Genomic DNA, 24,673 nt, shown 5'->3' on the forward strand with positions numbered 1-24,673 from the left:
AAGATTTAAGAGGTGGCTCCCATGGCATTGCACTTTGCCTTGTATGACACTTAGTTCCTAATCTTCCGGCTAATGTATTACTCCGATACCATTGTAATAGCCCAAAATTCTTAATTATCGAGATATTATCGGATTTAGCTTAAGGGCCTCACAATTTTGGTCCGCTAGTGTAACCTCCGAGGAGGTCACATATTCCATAATTTCTTCGTAATGAGTACGCTTAACTACATGTTGGCCTCTAAACTACAACCAAAGAAAAAAAATCAAATCAAAAGTAAAATACATGTAAAGTTGGTTGCCCATTTCGCAAATCCCCGTCGAAAGCCCATTGATGCTATAGTCCTATTTCTGCAAACAACGTCAAAACAGTCTGAATATCCTGCGCAAATCCTACAAACACGCTCCTTTTTACATCTATAAAACGAAGACGAATGAGGGCTTCATTCCCATTTTTCCTTCTTCGATCCTTCCTCATTGCTTCCGAACTCAACCTGCCTCCTCTTTAGTCTCGGTCACATCAAACCGACTAACCTAGCCTATCATCCTCCTTCCCCACTTCATTCAGCCGGCCTCCACACTCGTCTGTTCTCTGCCGCAAGTCTTCTAACCCATAATCCACAGAAACAAGCGGGGGGGATTCTCCCTAACCTTCCAATCCCTGCCGACCGATCTTCTTCAGCTTAACTTTAAGCTTCCGACACCTTCAGTCCACACACACAAGCCTAACGCCACCGGATATGCAACATCCCAATAACCAGATAGAAGGCGTGTTCAAGCTTCCAAAAATAGAAAGCTGCATTCAAATGGTGATCACCTACACGACTGATCAGCATAAAAATATTACAAAAAAAGGTCTCCGCACATGCACCGTAATTTGTATACACATAGGTACACAAAAATGTAAGTGCAATCACAAAACCCGTATGGGCCCCGACGAGTGTATTATTGGCACACAAGTGACATCTAGGGATGCTACACGGGTTCATAAATGAATGTAGTTTGAGTCCTATCCTTTTATACAGATATATAAGGGTCGACACGGCTCGAATGATCAAACAGATATACGCTCAGCATGTCGACCGAAATATCTATTTTATACTTTCACATAAGGCCTCCAATAAAAAAAAATCATCATCAAAGTCATAAAGCCTACGAGAAACCCGATCCTTCGTCGACAGGCCGACTGAGTCGACAAGGTTTAATCCACAAACTTAAGTAATCCCATATACCCCAATGATGATCGTGTTGAAAGTAGATCTCAAGCGGAGTGATCCTCAAATATTTTTAAATGTCACCCAAATGCACAAAAGTCAAAATCCAAGTACTCCAAAAAAATTTCAAAATTTCAAAAAAAGTTTCAAATCTAAATATTTAAAATTGAAATAATCCATTAAAGCGCTTAAAAGCAAAATTCATCTACCCTCTGTAATAATTTTTTCGGGGTGGACAAATTAAAATTTACTCTAGCTCACATAGAGCTAATGCCAGGCAAAAATATTACTAGGATTCATTCTCAAACAGTCTCCTACCTGTAAGGACGTGATACGTGTCCTATGATCGGTGGCGAACCGTATGATAAACAGTTATGACCCGTGGCCCTATGAACCAAGTGGGTTCGTTGCCAAATGACACCACTAAATTACGGTTATGGCCAAAGCCAATACGTTCTTTAGTAGCATCAAATTCTTGAGATATTAATAAATATTATATAGTCGATAGTGCACAAAGCCCTATGTTAGCTAAGGTGGATTCAAATTTGTCCCATTAGACAAATATTCACCTAAAGTCTACAAGATCCTTTTGATGAAGCAACCCATGGTTGCCAATAAGGACCCTTTTGTCAGGTTGGGTCGACTACCTCTTATAACTAAGTAGATCAAGGACCATAATGGCTCAGGAGGACGGAACCATGAGATCTTGATCAGGCCTATCATTTATTCCCCCAATATCCGCTTTAAGTACAAGATGATGAAATTTTCTATTTTAAATACCAAATCTCCAATATTCAACCCATGCTGCTACTATATGTTAGATAACCCGTATTTTTTACGTATCTGATCGACTACTAGTCTTAATCGAAAGTTCTCTCTCGTTAGTAGAAGGGGTAATTAACTATAGGGGCTTGCGCCTATAGGAAACCACAACTCAGATCATAAAGTCATCACAAAATGAGGGCAAAATCTTTGGGTAGTGTTAAAACTCCCCTCGAAAGAAAAGCAGCGGGGGAGGTTGGGGCCGAATTTTTGGAGCCCACACTACGGAGTTTCCTAATAAAATTTTGCATATATAATCTCATTACACCTAAAGGCTTTTCAATGTTTAAGATTTTAGCTTCGTTTACTTAAGAGATTTCATATATATAATGCCAATCAATTGTTCATGAACAAATAGAGTACATGGCAGTAAAAGATCATGATTACAAGGTTAGATAGTTCAACATCTAATAGTGATGTAATGTATGTTTATTTAAGAATAATTGAAGAAAAACATGATGAAGATTGTGATGACTTCATAAATGTTTCATAACTAAAGCATAAAAGTATAGTTACTAAACTTACATTCCACTCTTCATCTCGAGCAATGCACTCAATGAATGCATTCTCAAGATCAAAAATCTTGAAGTTACTATTACCATTTGGATGAATTTCAATTACTTTTTGCTATTAAACACCGCCTCAAACTTCTTATTGGTAAAATTTTCAACAAAGCTTACTTAAGTTATCAGAAAATTTTGTATTTTTACCTTTGATGTTGAGCACAACAGAGATGATTATTTAATGCATGAACCTTCCTAAGGAGAAGCCAATGAATTAAGGCTCTAGAGATTCACATGTCATAAGGATTAAATATGTATTGGTAGGGGGATTACTTAGCTCTATTGAATAGATCCTAGATTTTAAAATATTTATTACTTTCTCCATCATATCCATTCACAATATGCGACCCATGCAATGCAATCCCTTTTTATAGGAATAATAAGTTTAAACATTTGTACTCATTGCAAGTCCATATGAGATAATTGGTTCAAATCCTATATTTTGAGTCATTATAAGGTTTAGAACCAAATTTTAAACCCTTATTTCGAAGCTATATTTTGATTTCAAGGTTATAGTTCAAACAAGGGTCAAATTTAATTCAAACCTATAGTATGAGATTCAAACAAACTTTATTTGATTCAAACATAAATTATGGGGTTAAATTAGATTTAAACAAGATTTAGACTAAGTTCAAACACCATATTATTTCTTCAAATCTAATTTAAACTTATACTCAAATCTCATATTGTGGGTATAATAATTTTCGAACTAGTGTTTTAAAACCTAGGATTCTAACACCTATTTGAACATATTTGCAATAAAGGTTAATAACATAAGATTATCAATGTGGGAAGAGATAGTACATGCAATATAACCTAAATAAAAATTGAAAAAATAAACCACCTTTCTTATTATTGTTGGAAGAAGTCTTATGTAGCGCTAGTTGAAGATTTCAAACTATAATAAGTCTTAATAAGAGAGGGGCGAACCAAGTGGCTGATTAAACAATCAAATAAAAAAGGTTGTCAAAGAAATTACTTAGAGTGTGTGATTCGAGCTATAAAATGATGAAATCATCCCGTGAATATGATAGGTCATCCCGCTTATACTTTAGGATAATAATATTTAAGTTTGAAAATAAATCTATAAGGTATTTGACTAATAAAAATTATAAGAATCATGTTGGTCCAAATTATGATATTATGAGATATAAAGAAAAAAATAATTCCTCTTTCATAATACACAATATTAAATTAATATAAAAAATATATTAACTTCATCAATTATTATATTCTTTGCATTCTCAAAAAGCAATCCTACTTTGTAAAACCTTTCATAGCCTACGCTCATCAACGTGCTAAACCTATCCTACAAGACATATTCCAACGTATTAGAAGCCTCTTTCCTCAGAAAAATTATTAGGTGCGGAGTGCAGACGGGGTGAGAACCGTCTGCACAGACACAGAGTACCGAGCGGTACCGAGCGGTACCGAACACTATTTTATACTAGTGTCCAGACGGTTCTCCCGTCCGCACTCCGTACCTAATAATTTCTCCTTTCCTCACGCTAATGAATGAATGGCTCCTCTCTGGCTCCCCTTTTTACGCCAACACAATGCATCTCTCTCTTGCGATCTTACACTCGCCGCCAAACCATTTGCTTCGGCGAGCATCTCCATGCCCTCCTCATCTCCTCCGGTCTCCTCCCCCGGCATCCCCTTCTCCTCTGCACACTCGCCGCCACATACTTCCTCTGCGGTCATCTTTCATACGCTCATCAGCTGTTCGATGAAATACCCCTGAAGAATCCATCTCTCTTCAACCTCCTCATTCGCAGCAGCGTCGATGCTGGTTTCCCCAATGAAGCACTCCTTATCTTCACCAGAATGCTATCTTCAAGCCACAGACCAAACAACTTAACCTTCCCCTTTGTCCTCAAGGCATGCGGTGACCTCTCCCTTCTCACCACCGGTGCGCAGATTCACTGCAGAGCAATGGTTGAAGGATTTTGCTCTGATGAGTATGTTCAGAACTGCTTGATTGCTATGTACATGAACTGTTACAACAAGGATGCAGCTGCGATGGTGTTTGATCAAATGGGTTGCAAGAGTGTTATTTCTTGGAACACAATGATCGCGGGTTGCTTGCAAAATGGCTTTGCTGATGAGGCAATGGTTCTTTTTGAAAGAATGGTAAATTCTGGCATGTTGATCGATCGAGCTACCTTGTTGTCTGTGCTGCCTGCTTGTGCTCAATTGAATAATTTGCGGAGCTGCTGTTCAGTTCATAAATTGGTGGAGGTGAATGGTTTTGAATCATATCTTCCTGTGAGGAATGCTCTGATCGATATGTATGCTAAATGCGGAAGCTTGGATTCAGCAAGAAGACTCTTTGATGAAGCAAATTTGGAAAGAGATGTTATTTGTTGGACTGCCATGATTGGAGGTTATGTTTTGAACGACTGTGCGGTTGAAGCGCTTGCTCTGTCACATGAGATGAAGTTATCAGATATTAGACCAAATTCAATGACAATTTCATCTCTTCTCACAGCTTGCGGGAACTTGCCTGCGGTAGCTCATGGGATGTGCTTTCATGGCTTCTGCATTAGGATTGGGCTCGAGTCTGATGCTTTTGTCGAGACCGCTCTAATTGATATGTACTCGAAATGTGGAGACATGGATTCAAGCTTGAGAATGTTTAGCCGTAGTTCACGAAGAACGGCGACATGGAATGCAATAATATCCGGCTTTGCTCGAAATAGGCTGATACAGGAAGCAGTTGAGCAATTCAAACTAATGATTTGGGAAGGAATATGGCCAGATTTGGTCACAATGAGAAGCTTGCTTCCTGCATACTCTTGCTCTGCTGATTTGCAGCAAACCAGTAACATCCATGGCTACTTGCTGAAGACTGGCTTCCTCGAGAAAATTGAATCGATAACATGTTTGATGGATTCCTATGCTAAAATTGGTTGCTTGGACATTGCAAGGGGGATCTTTGATGGATTACCAGTGAAAGATTTTGTGTCTTGGAGCGTGATTATAGCTGGGTATGGAACTCATGGGCATGCAGAGAAAGCAATCTGTCTTTTTGATCAGATGGTGGGGTCTGGAGTGGAACCAAGTGAAGTTACTTTCACTTCGGTTCTGTATACCTGCAGTCATAGTGGCTTAGTGGATGAAGGCTTAAGATTGTTTGGCCGAATGACGAGAGTTTATGACATGAAACCGACCATTGATCACTATGTTTGTGTTGTCGATCTCCTGAGCCGTGCAGGTAGGCTTGAAGAAGCCCATAGGCTGATAAAAGAGATGCCTTATGAGGGTAATTATGCAGTTTGGGGAGCGTTGCTTGGAGCTTGTGCAGTACATGAGAATGTGGAGTTGGGAGAGATAGCAGCTAAGAAATTGTTTGAGATGCAACCGGCGAACACTGGAAACTATGTGTTGCTTGGGAATATTTATGCTGCAGTGGGGAGGTGGAAGGATGCACAAGCTGTGAGGAGGATTGTCAGTGCAAGAGGATTGAGGAAAGAAATGGGCTGCAGTTGTATTGATGCTTGCAATCCATGATTCTGTGGCTTGGATGGTTAGCTGCTTCGAAAACTTGTAAGCATAGGTTGTTCTGTGATTTTTTTTTTTAATCTAAAGAAATTTCTTTGCCGGAAAAAGTTCATTATAGAAAATAGTAAGAAAATTTGTCTCCAAATGAACATGTGGTACATATATCAGTAGCTTCTAAGGACATTCTGAGTTGGATTGAAACGCAAACATATCCATAGATTGTCGCATCCATATTTTTAGAATTTTTCAACAGGGATGGGTGGTTGGGTAGCATTAGGGCTGTAAATGAGCCGAGCCGAGCCGATTATTAGACTGAAACCTGTAAAAAAAATTTCATTTTCAATGAGAGACAAACTATTAAGTGATTTTTACAAGTTTCCCTTAAAATTATTAATCTGAGTCTTCATTCCCAAACTTAGTACTTTATTTTAGCAACAAGAGGATCATGCAGCTCTTATTTTATTTACAATCAAATCACTATATATACAGGAGAGAGCTAGCAAAGCTAATCTTATTTTTCATGTAAGCATTTTCACTCAACCATAATGCCTCTTATATGGAGGGCATCCAACTTTTTGGGTCTTTTGTAGTTCTTCAGCAAGAGAGACCACAAGACAACACTAACAGAAGAGGCTGCCATGGCAGCTCCAGCAATCCATGGCGGAAGGCGGAACCTTGTTGATGGAAAGAGTGCTCCAGCAGCAATAGGAATGCCAATGATGTTGTAACCCAATGCCCAGATGTAGTTCATTCGAATCCGAGAGAAGGTTTTCCTTGAGAGATCTATGGCAGTTATAACATCATCTAAGTTGCTCTTCATAAGAACAATGTCGGCGGCTTCGATGGCGATATCAGTGCCGGCACCTATAGCCATTCCCACATCAGCAGAGATTAGTGCTGGTGAATCATTGATTCCATCACCAACCATGGCCACTGTTAACCCAGACATCTACATAATATGACAGTGCATAATAAGAGCGGGCATTGAAGAAATAATGGCAATGAAGAAGAGCTTGAAGTGAATCTAAATATACCTGCAGTTCCTTTACTTTTACTGCCTTCTCTTCGGGAGTTGCTTCAGCAACAATGGTGTCTATCCCGACCTCTTTGGCAATTGCTTTTGCAGTGCCCCAGTTGTCCCCTGTTACCATAATGCTCCTGACATTCATGGACTTGAGAATGGATATGACATCCTGCGCCGCAGGTTTCAGAGGATCGGATATTGCAATTACTCCGAGAATGTCATGGTTGATGGCTACAAGAATTCCTGTTTGCGCCATTTCCTCAGCTTCCATAAGGAGCTCGAGAGCTTGATCTGTGATTTGAATGCCAGAGTCTAGCATCAAGCTCTTGTTGCCCACTATGAGCTCTTTGTTTCCTATCATGGCTTTGACACCATGACCTGTTATTGAAACGAAGTCTCGTGCCTCAGGCCAAGTATAGTTTTCTTCCTCTTTGAATTTCTTGGCATGCTCCACAATGGCCTTAGCCAAGGGATGCTCGCTGTTCACCTGTTTCAGGACGCATCAACGTATTATATATTATATATGTTGTCGCCTGTTATGGAAACAAAATCTTGTTGATAGGCATATTTCAGGCTCTCTTACGCAATTTCTATAAGATTATTGTTGGAAACCATCGCATATAAGTTTTTTTTTCACCTTGTAGAGATTAAGATTTTGTTTGGGACGGCTTTATTACTGCTTCGCAAAGTAGTTTTTTAGTACAAAAATTTTATTTTTTTGCGCTAAAAAACTACTTTATGAAGCATTAAGAAAGCCATCCCAAACGAAACTTAAGACAACCAATGCATATAAGTTGATGGGAATTGACACTGATATTTATTCGATAAAACAACTTTCGTGCTTAACTTTTGAATGACATGGCAAGAACTACTATGTATTTTCTTTGAACTTAGCATATTAATTATCCCTCTTGTTTGGAAATTCTATAAAGTAGAGGGCTCTCATTATGGCCGATAGTAAAAAGATACTGACCTCAGCAGCTGCAACACATTCGTAGAATTCATGTAGTGCAATATTCTTCAAAAGCCTTGTGCTGACGACAACCGGCTTCCCTGTTGTAAGTGTTCCTGTCTTATCAAAGACAATGCAATTCACCTAGAAGAGAGAATTAAGCCTTTCAGTAACCATACAAACACAACGAGCCGACCAGGGTTTATGAAAGGCTAAAAACATTATTTGACTATATATGACCCAGCTTAAATCTTGTTTGGTAGTGTCCACCCACATTTCTGTCTAAGAGATAGTTAGAGGATCCTATCCATTAGGTCTGAATACTAACTATAAATAAATGAAATTAATTATTTCATATTTAAAATCAAATTAGCTTGATAAGATGAGATGATAACATTCATGCTCGCTTTGGTAATGTATGAAAAATACTGTTAAAAAAATTACTAATTCTTTACCTTATGAGCACTCTCAAGTGCTTTACCCCCTTTAATTAGCACACCCTGAGAAGCACCAACTCCGGTGCCCACCATAACAGCAGTAGGAGTTGCCAAGCCGAGCGCACAGGGACATGCTATGACCATTACAGATATACCAAATTGAAGAGCAAGCTGAAAGCTATCCATCGAAGATGGAATCCAAGATTTTGGATAGCCATTATATTTACCCGATAGAAACCAGACTAGCCAAGTTAAGAGGGACAGAGTAATGACCTGTAGATAAAATGTATAAGTTTTCAATTAGGCATTTAAGTTTTTGCTAAAATCAGCTAGTTTACCTATTCTCAAAAGACGATAGCAAGAGTCGCAAGTCCCATTTGGGGAGGCTGTTTGTAAAATTAGCTGCAATTGATAGTTATTTTCTAGAGCTGTTGTGGTTTTTATTTTTATTTTTTTTTTTCATTTTAAAAAAATTAAATAAAACCTTCTTATAACTAACACACTAGCATATTTGATTATAAAAAAACAGCCCATCACAAAAATCAGCAAAAAATTTGTTACAATTATGAAGCTTAAAAAAAAAACAAAACAATAAAAAAAGTTGCCCTTTAAAAATAGCAAGCATCAGTAATTGAGGGAAAACTTACAAGTGGCACAAAATACTGGGAAATTCGATCAGCGGACTTTTGGACGGGAGCTTTCGCCATTTGAGCCGATTCAACAAGGCGAACAATCTGCGATAAAGCACTTTCAGATCCTACATGTGTTGCCCTGACATGCAACACACCATTCTCATTTACAGTACCACCTATCACACTATCCCCCTTCCTCTTTGCAACAGGTCGTGCTTCTCCAGTTATCATGCTCTCATTGACATGGCTTTGGCCCCATATGACAAAGCCATCACAAGCAACCTTTGCACCAGGAACCACTTTGATCACGTCATTCTTTTGTATTAACCGGCTGTCAATTTCACTTTCTCCCAACAAATTTCCGCTTTCATCGTGGGTCAGGAGTATTGCAGTTTCAGGTGCCAAGTCCATAAGCTTAGCAATGGCCTCTGATGTTTTGCCTTTTGCTAGGATTTCAAGATACTTTCCCAGAAGAATAAAAGAGATGAGCATAGAGCTAGTTTCAAAGAAATCAGTCGACTCAAAATTTGGTGAAGTTGCTGCTCTAACCACAGAGTAGAGTGAATAAAAATAGGCTGTGTTGGTTCCCAGAGCTATCAACACATCCATGTTAGCAGAACCATGTCGTAAAGCTTTGTAAGAACCAATATAAAACCTTCGGCCAATTATAAATTGGACTGGAGTTGATAATATCCATCTCAAAAGCTCTCCAATAGTTAACATATTAACTACTTTAGTATCTAGAGCATGATTTACTCCGGGGATGTACATAAACACCATTGAAGTAAGAAATACTGGGATAGTGAACAACAAGCTCCATAGAAAAGATTGGTAGTATTGCCTAATCTCTTCACGTTTGTGAGATTCCCTCCCCCCTCCTTCAGGGTATATTGTTGCCAAGAAACGACCAGATCCTGTTGATTGTATCACTTCAATGAAGTTGCGAGGGCCTGTTTGATCTGGCTTGTAGGACACCGAAACTTTATAAAGAATGGGATCTATGTCAACTTCTTCTATACCAGGGAGTGCCTGGAGTGAGCTTTCAACAATTCTCATGGATCTTTCAGTGCGAACCCCTTCTATCTTGAGCTGTATTTTGTTCCTATCAACCCCAGTTGTAATGAGAATAGCTTCAAAGCCAGTCTCATCGACTTCTTTCATTAGTTGGTCAGCACTTACAAGCTTAGGGTCATAACGAATTTCTGCCTCTTCTGTTGCTAAGGCTACAATAGCTTTCCGCACCCCAAGAACAGATTGCAAAGCTGATTCCACAGTGTTGGAGCAAGTAGTGCAGGTCATACCTTTAATATGAAGCCGACATGTGAGGGTTGATGGTTCTTTGGAATCCTCTTGAATCAGTGCAGCTTCAAATCCAACATCTTCAATTGTTTCTCGGATTTGGTCCTCCTGCAGTTTTTAGTTTCTTAAGAAATCAGGAACAGGAGTTGGCCATGGAGAGCAGATCGAAATTATGTCCTCGAACGTGAAACAAAACGATAGAAATGATCAGTCTCTGGTGTTTAGAACCAAGGAAAAGTAGAATTTAATGATCAATCTCAGGTATTTAGAACCAAGGAAAAGTAGACTTTAATGAAGGTATTCTGACATATATTATTGTCGTGTGAAAATTAAAAGAAAAGCCTTTTATTGATCAATATATTTTCAGTTATGATTTTCATATTTTCTATTTATTCTTTTTTTAGAGTGGATCCGTTTATTCTGAATATATCTTTTCATTAGATTGTGCTTCATTTTGTTCTTTCCTTCATTTTTTTTAAACTTGGAGATTGTTCTTTCGTTGAAAGCACTTTCATTGATTCTACGTCCACAATTTTTTTAGCATATATTTTGTAATTAATAATATTTTTTCTTCTGCCTAAGAAATAAAGAGTACACCAATCAAATATAAGAAGATAACTATATAAAACACATCAAAAAGCGAAATTTTGAGAATGAACTTCATTTTTATTTTTTAATAAAAAAGTATTTAAGAAAAATTAGGGATCATCCACATCACCCGATGGAGGAGCAACTTGAGGCAATGGGATAAAATCTTTTTAATAAGTTAAATATTTTAGTAGGGGTTGTTTGAAGTGAAGTGGGTGTAAAGTAAATTATTTAAATGAGTTTCAAAAATATAAGTGTTTGGTTTGATGAAAAAGGAAAGCAAATTAAAAATATATAGCATAAAGTGTTTTAGTTCATTTTTGAAGGAAGTAAACTTGTTCAATTTTGACTATTTTCCTTGCAAGCAACCTCTTTTGCCTCCGCTTGCTGCCGGTCACCACCATCACCCAATACCAGACGCCTGCCAACCACCACCACCTATCACCATAGGCCACCTTCACCGCCGTTAGACACCAGCCGCTAGCCAACCACCTCCCTCTACTATCACGATCCCCCACCGTCGCAACCATCTTTAGACGTTACACTACATTTATTTTATTTATGTAAAAAAAACATTTACACTTATCCAAACAACACAAAAATATTTCATTTACACTACATTTCTCATAAATTGAATTCCTTTTTCATCCAACCTTACAACATCTTGGTGTGAGAAAAAAAAAAAAGAAATATCCCTCCGTCCATCGTTGCCAGCCGACTACGGTCCTTCCAACCACCATTGCTCGCTGACCTATAGTCTCACCGACCACTGTTGCCCGTCGACTACAGTCCCTCGACCACCGTCGCCTACCGACTGCGATACCTTCGGTCACTATCGCATGCAGACTACAATCCCTACGACCATGGTCGCCCACCAACTATGGTCCCGACCACTGTCGCCCGTTGAATATGATCCCTCTGACCTCCTTCGATTGCCTAAGTATGGTCCCTCAAACCACCTTCAGCCGTCTGACTACGATCCTTCCAACCTCTTTCGACCGCCTATAGTCCTACTGACCAAATGAACATGCCAACATTGTTTTGAGAACAACTCTCTTGCCACTGGATTCTTCCAACTCAAACCATATAATGTGCCCTTTATAATGTATATTTGCTACATTGAGTTAAGGCCTTCCTCTAAGAAAGAGCCTTATATGTAATCAACTACAAATACTAGTGGATTCATTTCAACTGGACAATACCTGTGGTTTTTTTCACTATTTAGGATTTTCTAAGTAAAAATTCTGGTCTCTTAATATTACTTTCCCCCTTTCTCTTTATCTATATGTGTGTTGGATATTCGTTCAAATCTAAGACGTTAAGCTCTTTATATCTCAATCGTCGTGAATGCCCATTCGCAACAACCTTAGTTATAGATTAAGTTTTATTCTAATTTAAATCTACATAAAATTTAAGTTCTATATTCAAAGCATTTGTATCTTACAAATGATCCAAAAAAGGAGAAATTATTTTGTGTGGACGCCGGACTCAACTCTGCATTCGGAGGCCAATCAGGCGCAGCCATGTCAGCGGTACCGAGCCGCGATACTGAGCAGTACCGAACGAAGGAGTGACTTAGCACATTCTGATTGGTCTCCGGATGACGTTCGGCATCCGCATAGAATAATTTTTCTCAAAAAAGATTGTCCGCTTCAAAATCTGATGTTGTTTCCAGAGATCTTGAAGCAACTAAGCTTTAGAATAATTACATTATAATCTTATGTCAATTATAGTATAATATTATGATAATTATGATAAAAGTTTTAATTAAATATTATATAAATTAATATTAAATTAAATATCTTATTATGATAATTATAAAAATATAAATAATTATATTAAAACATTTTGAGTGGTCTAAAACTTTATTGTTTTAGATTTTTAATATATTTATAATATAATAGGTTTATTTTCATTTTCTTATGATTATCAAAAAAACTTCAATATAATTATTATTAATAGATTCAGCGCTTCGAGATCCCAAAATTGTCATCCAAGTTTGATGCGAACAGTTTGATTTGGATCGTTTTAATGCGCCCATGTGGAATATAAAAATTATTATAAATGATACGTCGTAAAAAAATTATCTTGATCGGGCACGAATCTCGAGGCAAAAATCAAGTTGGGAACTTCAAAAATTAAATCGGGGAGACACCCGAACTCCGATTTCACGAGCTTACAGTCAAACTAGCGTCTCGGAAATATGAATTTAACAACACCAAATTCAACTCAATCCGAGCCCAAATGGGTCCGAATCAAGGACTGTGCTGTTGGACGGTTCAAATCACTATTTGAGTTACCAAACGATCTCCGATTTTAACGAGCTTATACTCGAATCGAACGGCTCGACGAGACGAATCCAATGAGCCCAAGATCACTGAATTCCGACATCAATAAGGCCCTCAAATAACCAACGAACGGTGCACGATCGTAGGATTCAATATCGACCGTCCATTCGACCACTCCCTATTCGCCCCTGATCTCACGCCTATTTTACGGGCATGCACTCCAGAAAAATCTATAAATAGAGCCCTCATTCTTCAAAAGGGATCAAGCCAAGAAGAGAAGGAAGAAGCTCCTCCTCAACCACCGTCGGAACCTCGCCGGACCACCGCATGAGCCTCGTTGGACCACCGCCGGAGCCTCGCCGGAGTACCACCGTCGGAAACTCGCCGGACCACCGCCAGAGTTTCTCCGCACCACCATCTAAAGGCCCGACGTTTAGGCCCGACGTTCAGACCCGACGTTCTACTGAAGGCCCGACATATAGGCCCAACGTTCTGCTCAAGGCCCGATGTTCAGGCCTAACGTCTTCATCTGAGGCCCTCATCTTCGCCAAAGGCCTTCACCTTCGCCAGAGGCCCTCACCTTTGCTAGAGGCCCTTGTCTTCGCCAGATCATCATCAAAGGTCATGTGCTCCACTAGAATATCACATGAGGCCCAGACTTCCGCCGGACCACTACTTGAGGCCTTGAGCTCCACCAGGCCACCACCTGATGCCCACAGTTCTCCCAGAATACTGCCGACTATGGTCCTTTCGACCTCCGTCGCCTACTATGGTCCGTCCGGCCTCCATCAACAAACAACGGTCTTTCTGACCCCTGTCTCCTTCCAACTACAGTCTTTCTGACCAAACAAACATGTATATGTAACTCCTACCATGAAATACAATCTATATGATGTATATTTGCTACATCAATACAAGGCCTTCTCCAAAAGAAGAGCCTCATTTGTAATCGACTGCAAATACTAGTGGATTCATTCAAATTGGGCCAGGCCCCGTAGTTTTTCCCCCTTTTCAGGGTTTTCCACGTTAAAACTCTAGTGTCTCTTATAAATGTTTCACCCCCTCTCTTATCTGCTTGTGTGCTGGATCTTCGTACAATGCTAAGACGTTAAACCATATATTTCTCTACCGCCGCGAATATTCCAGGACGCAACAATAAACAATAAAAATAAAACTTAAATCAAATGTAAATTTAAATTAATTTCAATTTTGTATCTAAAGAATGAAAAATTAAACTATATATATATATATTCCTCATGAAACCAGGGACAAAATATTTGGCAAGGTGGCAACAAGTGGTCCCTCTATAGAGGACTTGTTTTTTCCTATTTTCTAAAAGTTTGTTTTTTGTTAAGAAAATTAAAACGAATTTGCTCTTAATATTTCGCCTAATTTTGTACGAGTTGATGGTTACCTCCCATTGCCAATGTTTTAGGTTTTAAGAAAATTATGGTGATTTCAGAGTGAAATTCATAATTAAAAAATTATAATAAAATCTCTAAAACATTCTTAATACAGCAACTCAAACAAATTAGATCTATTACATAGCAGGATAAGAAAAAAAAAAAAAGATTGACGGTGCAATGAAGTAAAAATTTGAAGTTGATGAAAAAGGAAAAGAAGATAGAAAAGCTCGTACAGTGCAACCGTGTAAGAATTTGAAGTCGACGGAGAAATATTCAGGGGTGCTTATTTAATCGGCACAAAAGATATAGAATTCAGAAACAGAAATTATCAACACAGTTACAAATGGATTAACAGCAAGAAAGATTAAAAGATGACATGAAATAGATTAGTGAGAGATGATTTACAGCCATCCTATCATATCCTAAGGAATTAAAATGGAAAATTAGCTGAATTTTGAAGAAAAATGAAAAAGAGTGGAACGAAATTCCGATAGGCTTATCCAGTTGGACCACGTTATTTGTTCTCTAAAAATAGGCCATCGACGGACGAAGACAAAAATTCAGATAATTATTAAAAAAATACAATCAGAAACTAAATCACAGATATCTTCAAGCAGCTCATCTTAATCTGCCAAGAGATCTTAAATATGAATTTGTTTTAATTAATCTAAATAATCCCCCGCAAAAAAAAAAAAACAAATATCTTCAAAAACTAATCACAAACTAACATTATTCCAACTCATGCATATCATTTTGATCTGTTGGTTGGAAGCTTTGGCAATCAATTAAGAGATTCTGAATTTGATTCTTACATATATGATATGCATATGAATTTGTCTTAATTGATCTAAATGTCCCAATATTATTCTCCTGATGGTAACGATCTTTCCGTCAAGAACCCCAAAGCCATCAAACTAAAGCAAAAACAAATCAATTCTTTACGCTTAAACAAAATTAGGAAGAAGGGACTTACAGAAACAAAATTAGGGTAAAAGATAACTTGAGCACGGTTATTGAGCACATCTACGGCTGCGTTTTGAATTCCGGGCAATCGCTTGATCGCTTTCTCTACCGACCCGGCGCAAGCCGAGCACGTCATTCCAATCACAGAGAACATCGCCGTCCTCTGATCCTCTGGCGGAGCTTCGACGTCATTTCCGCAGCCAATCGCCGCCACCGCAGCCACACCCTTAGGGTATCTCGGCATCGATGGGTAACGGGGCCTTGGAGATAGGTCACGAGAGGATCCCTCACCCTTAAGGCACGACATCAGGAATGCTCTTCTCGCCATTTATGCCCTGTTATTGATCTCCTTCGTCGCTCCTCCTCTTTCAAGAAATTCTGCAAATCCCCATAAATCGAAATTTTGAAAAGAATCCGGGCTTTAAATACACGAGAGCCCTCTTGGCTTTGCATGTCGTAGTTTAACAGAATACACCCTCAGTATTCTTAATTCACATTTTTTCGACATAATACAAAATGATATTTCTCTATTGAACCCTTCAAGTGCTGCGAATTATGAAATATGTAGGATAATTAAAAAATATATTTAAAATAATTTTACTCATGCATGTGTAGACGTGTAGTATTATAACTATCTTATCTAATAATATTTGTTGAATTCATATTTATGCATGGCATATATTCAGACCTTATTCGTAAAATTGACTATGAAAAATAAAGAACTAAAAAGAGGAAGAAGAAAATATGAAAAAAATTCTATATTTTTTTTGCTCGAAAGTAGAGAGGTTCAGGTTGAGACAAAAAAATAGTGTTCTTAGGATTGCTGGTGCAGCAGCAAGAAGGAGAGATCCACACAAAGAGCTGAGCTCAATGGAACAGTAAAAACTGGGAGAAATTGTATTGAAAACTAAAACTGTCTTCTCTCTACAGCACACGGCTTAAGAGTAAGAAACTAAGAGTAAGAAACTACTCATTCTAGAAACTGTGATAGTGCAGGAAAATAGTACTGTAATAACAGAAAAAGTATTAAAGCTAATGATAATAAAAGTAGTGGAGTTTGCAATGAAGGTAAGGTGAGCAGCCGGAGTATCCTAATAAGTGCTGCCTGCATCACTTGCCCTACGGCCCTCTCTCTTAATTATTCTGTGCGGATGCCGAATGCCGTCTAAAGACAAATCAGAATGCGCCACATCACTCCTTCGCTCGGTACCACGACTCAGTACTGCTTAGTACCGCTGCTCGGTATCGCTGATGTGACACATTCTTATTGGTCTCCGGACGACGTTCTATGTTCGGCCTTCGCATAGAATAATTTCTCCATTTATAGATAGGAGTATAGACAATACTATATAAAAAAACTTACATTAAAAAATAAATATGAGAATAATATAATATAACATAATAAAATCTTACCATAAAATGAGATATGCTAATTATATCTTTTTAATTACATGAGATATACATTGAAGCTTTCCTGATATAAGATTAGACCTGTCAATTTCGGGTTTCCGGGTCAACCCGAACCCGACCCGATTTTGCAAACGGGTCGATTTTCCGGACCCGAACCCGACCCGCTTCGGGTTCGGGTCAACCCAAACCCGAAATTTCCGGGTCGGATTTTCGGGTCGGGTCCAATATTGACAGGTCTATATAAGATGAGCCCATATGTAGCAATTGATGACTTGGTCCAATCTAATTTATTCGAGCAATCTACAGCCTCCATTTTAAGCAGCTTGTTTGCCTTCAGCCTTGCATGGACGGTTTCGAATATACAACTTAGATATATTTATCTAATAGTTTAGTTAAACTAACTAATATTTTAATTATATTAAGAGTTATAGTATATGATATACGAAATTAATGACAAGTGATAAAAAAATAGCTTTATTATGATACAAAATGTATAAGTATATAACTTTTAAATGATTTTTCAATGAAAGACGCCCTAAAGATTCTCAATTCATAATTATAACACTTCACAAAATGATATCTATACATTGAAGCCTTCAACCTTTTAGTTAGTGCTGGGAATGATGAAATAGGTAAGAAAATATATTCTTTACCATATTCTTAAGTTGGAAGACTACTCACAAAGCATGTTCAAATGATATATATCATAAAATTATTATTAATAAATTTATTGATTATTTCTTATTGTTTTGTGATATATAGCTTTTTTTTTTGTTAAAACATAACATGGAGCTTTGGCTATTGATGATTAAGGCTTATTTTGGGATGGCTTTCTTACTGCTCCTTAGTATAAAAAAAATTTATTTATTATACTAAAAAGCTGCTTTAAGAAGCAATAAGAAAGACGTCCCAAACGAAGCCTAAGATTTAGTTTGGGACAACGCTTTTACTACATAAAATAACTTTTTACTACAAAAATTAAAACTTTGTACTAAAAAGTTGTTTTAAGAAACATTAAAAAAAGTCATCCCAAATAAAGCTTTCTAAAACAACTTTTAATAATGCTTCGTTTGGGACGACTTTTTTAATGCTTTTTAAAACAATTTTCTACTTAAATTTTTTCTTGAATTAGAAATTTTTGTACTAAAAAGTAATTTTAGAAAACAATAATAAAGCTGTCCCAAACGAATCCTAAGACTTCTTTAACTTTTATTTTGTAGGACTTCTTCAACCTTCTTACCTTTGAAAGAACATAATAACAATTTATAAAATCTATATTTTTGTAGAGAAAATAAGATTGTTAGCCTAAAAAAGTTATTGGTTGCTAATAGCTTTAAAGATTCCCAACAACTTAGATGGTTGTTAACAATTCAACAAGCTCAAGTGAATGACATCACAAGTGAGAGAGAATGCCACTTTTATATTTAATTAGCATTTGCAGAAGTCAATGACTGAAATGGATAACACTTAATTGTCATGACATATCAATTCATTAATTACAGTCCCACTCCCCCAAATAAATCATTTGTTAATATTAATGTTATAGTCTGATTTAAGTCAGCATGTAATCAAACTTGCATCAAAATACTATATATTTGCCCTTAAATGATAGCAATTTTTCTTAATATTAACAAATATCATTACAAGATTGAGCTCAACCAGACGTTATCGTCATGGGAGCTAAGGGTTCAATTATGATCGGATGGTTCATGTGTAATATATCTCATATGAGGGCTATACATCTTGACATTACAGGACATTCAGGCATTACCGGCGGTTTTTTCCGGCGGTCAATGATAGATTTCTGGCGTTTCGTAAAAACCGGCGGTTCAAAAACAGCTCGAATAAATCGCGTAGGAAACGATTTCTGCCGGTCCATTACCGGCGGTTATACTTACCGGCGGTTTTCCGGCGGCCTAGACGGCCGATAATTACCAGCGATCGTAGCGCCGGTGACAAGCGGTTAATAACCGGCGGATTACCGGCTATCCGGCCATGAAAACCGCTGGTTGCTACCGGCGGCTAAACCTCTGGGTCACCGCCGGTTAATTACTGGTGGCTTACCGAACGTCAAAATAGCAGGTTTACCAGCAGCTAAACCGTCAGGTTACCGCCAGTTGACCGCCGGCAACCGCCGGTAAACCATCGGTATTTATCGGTGGCTTTATTAGAAGATATGCAGCTTGAATAAGTGTACGTGATTTACTTTTGAACAAGTGTATTGTACTTGAATTGGAATGCATTCACCGTCCATTCATTAAATACAACAATACAAGATAAATAATTTATGTGACAAAATGGAGAACTCGGCTAATGACTCGTATCCTATCTATAAGGGTAAAACCACTCATCCACCTAAGCATCCTCATATCTGCAACACTTAGCTCAGTATTATGCTTCTCTTTTAATGGCCAACATTCGGCACCATAAAGCATTGTAGGTCTCACCATCTTATATAAATTTCCCTTAAGCTTGAGGAGGACTTTTGTATCGCACAATAAGCCCGATGCATTAGAACTAGGATATTTAAAACGTGTACTCTTATTAATGACTTGATCACCCAAAGTCACAATCCCCTTACTAGGATCTATTGCTAATAAAATTACACTCTATATATTTAGTTTTAGATCTACTCAAGCGAAACCTTTAGACTCTAAGGTTGACCTCCATAATTCAAGTTTACCTTAAACTCCCTCTCTAGTCTAATCAACAAGAAGAATATCATGAGCAAAAAGCAAACACAAAGGTACATCCTCTAAGGTTGATTTCCATAATTCAAGTTTACCTTGAACTCCCTCTCTTATTTTATCAACAAGAAGAATACCATGAGCAAAAAGCAAACACAAAGGTACATCCTCTAAGAAAAAGCAAATACCAAGGTATAGACTCTAAGGTTGACCTCCACATAATAGTAAGAGCTTTCTCAAATCTCTTAACAAAGAGACTCAAAGCTATACGCATTTGCTTGCAAAACATAACCCAACTTTATTTCAAAACTAATACAAGCAAAAAAAAAAAAGCATGTAGTCATCATCCATTACGGTCCACTACATAAACTGGTATGAAAGGCCATAGATATTACTCTCACAATCAATGTATAACTTGCAAACGCATGCTTAAAAGTATGGTACCTCAAAGGGACATATGATTAAAACATCTACTAGGTACAAGAGACCCAATAATAGTTGGTTATATTCATGAAGAATTTGAAAATCCATAGGGATCATTTTTATCGCGTGCAAATACATAAGTTCTAACCCAAAACTCATGAGCTCATTAGGGATACATAAGAAATAAGATGTAACTTCACTTGCTCATGTATTCTAACCCAACAAAAAGCAACTCCATCCACATATCATGAAATCATTCATTCTACCATTGGCCATCACTATTTTTAGGGAAGTTACCAACATCAAAGAGGAGAGCCGGTGACTAGGGTAGAGGAGGTGGACGAGTCTGACAGCTGGAGCAGAAGTTCAGGGCGTGCGACTCAAGGAGATCGGAGAGGAGAGAGGTTCGACTTGGGGGTACTGAGATCATCGGCCGGAGGGAGGTTTTCAACGACCTAAGGGAGATTGTCGGCGGCCGGATTCCTGCATAGTACTCGGAGGCGTGATCACGAGAGGCCAGAGGAGAGGGGGCGAGTGTCTGCAGTAGCGAGAGAAATGCGAAGAAGTGAAGAGGAAGGCTCGGGAGGGCTAAATTTAGGGCAATTTTCGATGGTTTTCCGGCGGTTTATAACGCAGAAAATAAGTCACTTAAAACCGACGGCTTTAACCGCTAGTAAATGCGCCAATATAAAATAAAACGGATACCATAGCCGCCGGTTATTATACCGCCGCTAATTTCGGTAGCAGTTTATTAAACACAAACGGTTAATACCGGCGGCTATAGGACCGCCGGTAATACCTGAATTTTCTGTAGTGTGAGAATCCAACTTTTAACATGCATAACGGAGAAAACAAAATTCTTGATGTTGTTGTTGTTGTTTGTTGAGAAAGATTATAAATGAGTAGTGACATTCATACATCATATATAGTTCTATTTTAATAAGTGAGATTTTTATATATGAAACTTATGATGATATAAAACCATATCAAATATTTAAAAAATATTAGTGTAGAGCTACAACTTTGCTTATTCTCACTTATAGAGTTACTTTGGATTTGATAGTATATTTGATCATTGGTGTATTTTATTCAATTTCATCTAATATTTTATCCATGCTCTCTAACCAAATTGAGAGAAACTTTGACTGCTTTAAAAAACCAAACAATTTTATTAGAAAAAAGTTTTTGACTCCTACTTCTTATAAAACCTAGAAGAAGTGCAACTTCCTTTTAAAGATTCTAAGGAAAAGTTTAGACTGCTAATGTTATAAGCTGAACCGGAAAAAATTGGTTCAAGATTCCTCCCATACACGCAAGCAGCCGCCCTGACTCCTCCTTAGTCTGAATCGCGAACCAGCTGGCTCGCCTCCTTCTCATGCGAATTGTCCGAACAGCCTCCCTCAGTAGCAAATCTCTCTCCAAACTCGATTTCATTCCCTATTCGAAAGATTCTTCAACCTATCTTGCTATTTCAACTAAATAGGAAGTTAGGGCATCACTTATTTTTCCTATTTTTTTATCTCGTAGCAGTCATCGAAATCCCTCCTCTCTCTCTTAGTCGTCGAACCTCTTCCTTATTCCTCTTTTTCATTTCTTCCCTAAGAATAGCTGGAATTGTTGGCAAAGAAGATCCCTCCATCTTCTACCTCTTCAAGCAAGGTGGAGTCTCCCTTCTTTCTCTTGGATAAAGATTGTGTCTGTCTCCTCCATCCTTCCCCATTGATCAAATTAAGTTGTGTAACTGATTATTGTTATCATTGTTTTTTTATTACTGTTGTTTAATTAATACTACCTATATAGTTTTGTGCTTTTATTTCTATGGGAGTCTAATGTTTCATGTATTGGAGTCTTTTTCCTATTAGTTTGTACATTAAATTAGGATTATTCTTGTACGGCTTTGTTGTATTTGTAGTCTTGTCGATTTAATATCGGATAGGCTTGAAGTTTCATATTGCTTGCTTAAAAGTGAGTAACTGTTATTTATTTTGGAATAATCATACTCTTATTTGTTAGGGGCTCTATATTCTTATTGCTTGTGATATGTTTTAGGATATTATGTTGTCGATTCTATTTCCAATATTAATTAGTATTGTGTTATGTCAAAAAGCTTATTTATGTCTCATATTGAAATCATCATATGATAGAAATAATATTATTTTGATTTGTTGATGCATGAGCTTTTAGCATTTAAAATGATTATATAAAAGATTAAGTTCATATACATTAGTTTTATTCAATGTAGTATATAATTCTCATTTTGTAAATCACTTTGGTTATATAAATTGTAATTGTCACATTGAATTATATAACACATGATGATTATTTGTAACAGCATTGCACTGTGTGACTATACATATGTCGGTATAACCCTATTGATTTTTGGTTAGCCCCCGACGGACTCCTTGAGTAACGACTCTACAGGAAGGCACTTGATTTCCTTGGGTTGGTATTTGCCTTTACGATATGAGTATATGATAAACCGATAATAAAATATATGTATAATATAAAAATATATAAGTGGATATGAATTAAAAACAAAAAAATGACTTGCAATCATTGTGAGATACAATGAAATCTTGTGTGATGTAGTTATAACCTTTGAAGTGTTTTGGCATCAATAGCTAATTTACATAGATTCATGCATATATTTTAAATATATTCATGCATATATTTTAAATATATTCATGCATATATTAGAATATGTTGTAGAAAACATAGTATATCTCATGACAATTTTTGATATAATGATTATAGGTTAGCACTCCCCTCTTTTGGTTGTTCATACTGCATGCCCCAATCCTTTGTCATTTATGCTTTGGTAAATAGAAGTTACTTGTTGAGTTTGATCATTTGATTTATCAAACTCACCCATTATCTTTTTCAGCAAGTCTCGCAGGTGTATTTGATGGACTGCCACCTCTGGAGTAAGGTTACCAACAGTAGGCTATTTTTTGTATTTATTATTATGTAGTAGTTTATTATATTTATTATTCTGAAGGTTGGGTAGTTTCTTTACTGCTTTTTGATCTATTTATATTCTTGTTGGCTTGTATCAAAACTATTGTTATTTGGATGTATTAATTATTTGAACTTCTACTAATGAATCGACTCTTTATTTAACTTTCTTTGTTCACTATGATGTGTGTGTGTGTGTCTGTATCTTGTATCTCTTATATATGTATACTTCTCTTTGTAAATACAAAGCAAGTCTTCCTATCCCTTCATCATGTCTTGTATTACCAGGATGTACCACTTTCCGGACCTGGGATGTGACAGCTAATCCAAGAACAACAATCATTTGAGGCTTTACACTAGCATCACTTGATTAAGATATTTTCCCCCATAAACAACTTAATACATACTACTTTTTAACATAATAAGATAGATAAATATAAAATCTTTTACTGTCTTCCAAGTATGAATACCTAGTATGACCAACCTAGATTTTATGTTCTTATATAAAACATGCAGAATACCTTCCATGATCTCAAAAATAATAATAGAGCTCAATATATAAATGTATCACAAAGGGATCTTTATTTTTTTATCACACTTGATACTTAAGTCAGGAAGACTTAATAGAACAATGTTTTCTAATTTGCATTCCTTACATACACATGAGTGCCACTATGTGTAGCATTTAGACAGGACGCTCTAGTGTGTATGACATCAAGATTTATGATATTGTGTATTCAAATTGCATGACTAGCAAAGAGATAACATCATTCAATTATTGTATGATCATGAGGGCATAATCTACATTGTTATTATTAATTATTATAAGATACATCCCTGGTAAAGTTAGAATGCCTTTCATGAATATTATAAATAGTCCCTTAAATCAATTCATTGTAGTGATTTCTAAGTTCTAAAGGGTGCACAAATCATTTGAGAAGTATTTCGAGCAACCTTGTTACGTAAGATCTCCTTACAATCTTCGATTGCACTGTAAGGTTCGGGTAAATTGAGTCTCTTTTTAAAATTTAAATCTTTTATTATATTCTTGGATAACTAAATATCAAACTTGTAGAAATATTGCTTCAAAAAAGATCACAATAACAAAAAACCAACAAATTAAAATAAAACAATTGAGACGTTAACATAAGTATCTATACATATAAACCCAAGATTTCAAATATGGTTTCCCATAAGTTAATTTCTTGAATTAGGGATGAACTTCATGGTTTATTCATATCAAATTGGTAGATTTAATTATGATAGTTAATAATTATCACAATGGGTTGAAATCAAGAAATTAATTATTTTCATATTTAAATTTGTGGATACTTGGCAAACTTTATGGAACTTGCAAAGAGGTTTAAAGAGACTAATAAAATTTTGCAGATATATGTTAATAGTTAAATTTAATAGGATAATTTCTCCAATTTATAACAATACACGGGCAAAGTTTTGAGATGATCGTTACAATTTTATAATATTAAATAATGCAAAATTCCAAAATTT

The 24,673-nt window shown here is 36.9% G+C and overlaps 2 protein-coding genes across 2 annotated transcripts; one reads left to right on the plus strand and one right to left on the minus strand.

Annotated features, from left to right (window-relative positions):
• The first annotated feature begins 3,809 nt into the window (after positions 1-3,809).
• On the plus strand, positions 3,810-6,821 carry LOC110116714 (pentatricopeptide repeat-containing protein At5g39350). Its single transcript, XM_028701346.1, has 3 exons — positions 3,810-3,942; positions 4,099-6,155; positions 6,691-6,821. The coding sequence occupies exon 2, from the start codon at positions 4,112-4,114 to the stop codon at positions 6,107-6,109; it is 1,998 nt and encodes a 665-aa protein (XP_028557179.1). The 5' UTR covers positions 3,810-3,942; positions 4,099-4,111; the 3' UTR covers positions 6,110-6,155; positions 6,691-6,821.
• Positions 6,482-16,073, minus strand: LOC110116708 (copper-transporting ATPase HMA5-like). The gene is made up of 6 exons (XM_020850404.2): positions 15,700-16,073; positions 9,161-10,552; positions 8,532-8,786; positions 8,098-8,220; positions 7,135-7,611; positions 6,482-7,049 (listed from the first exon to the last, which is right to left on the minus strand). The coding sequence occupies exons 1-6, from the start codon at positions 16,015-16,017 to the stop codon at positions 6,633-6,635; spliced, it is 2,982 nt and encodes a 993-aa protein (XP_020706063.1). The 5' UTR covers positions 16,018-16,073; the 3' UTR covers positions 6,482-6,632.
• Positions 16,074-24,673: the final 8,600 nt, after the last annotated feature.

Source organism: Dendrobium catenatum, unplaced genomic scaffold (genome assembly GCF_001605985.2).
Source record: "Dendrobium catenatum unplaced genomic scaffold, ASM160598v2 fragScaff_scaffold_1679, whole genome shotgun sequence".
In the NCBI taxonomy this organism is placed as follows: Eukaryota; Viridiplantae; Streptophyta; class Magnoliopsida; order Asparagales; family Orchidaceae; genus Dendrobium; species Dendrobium catenatum.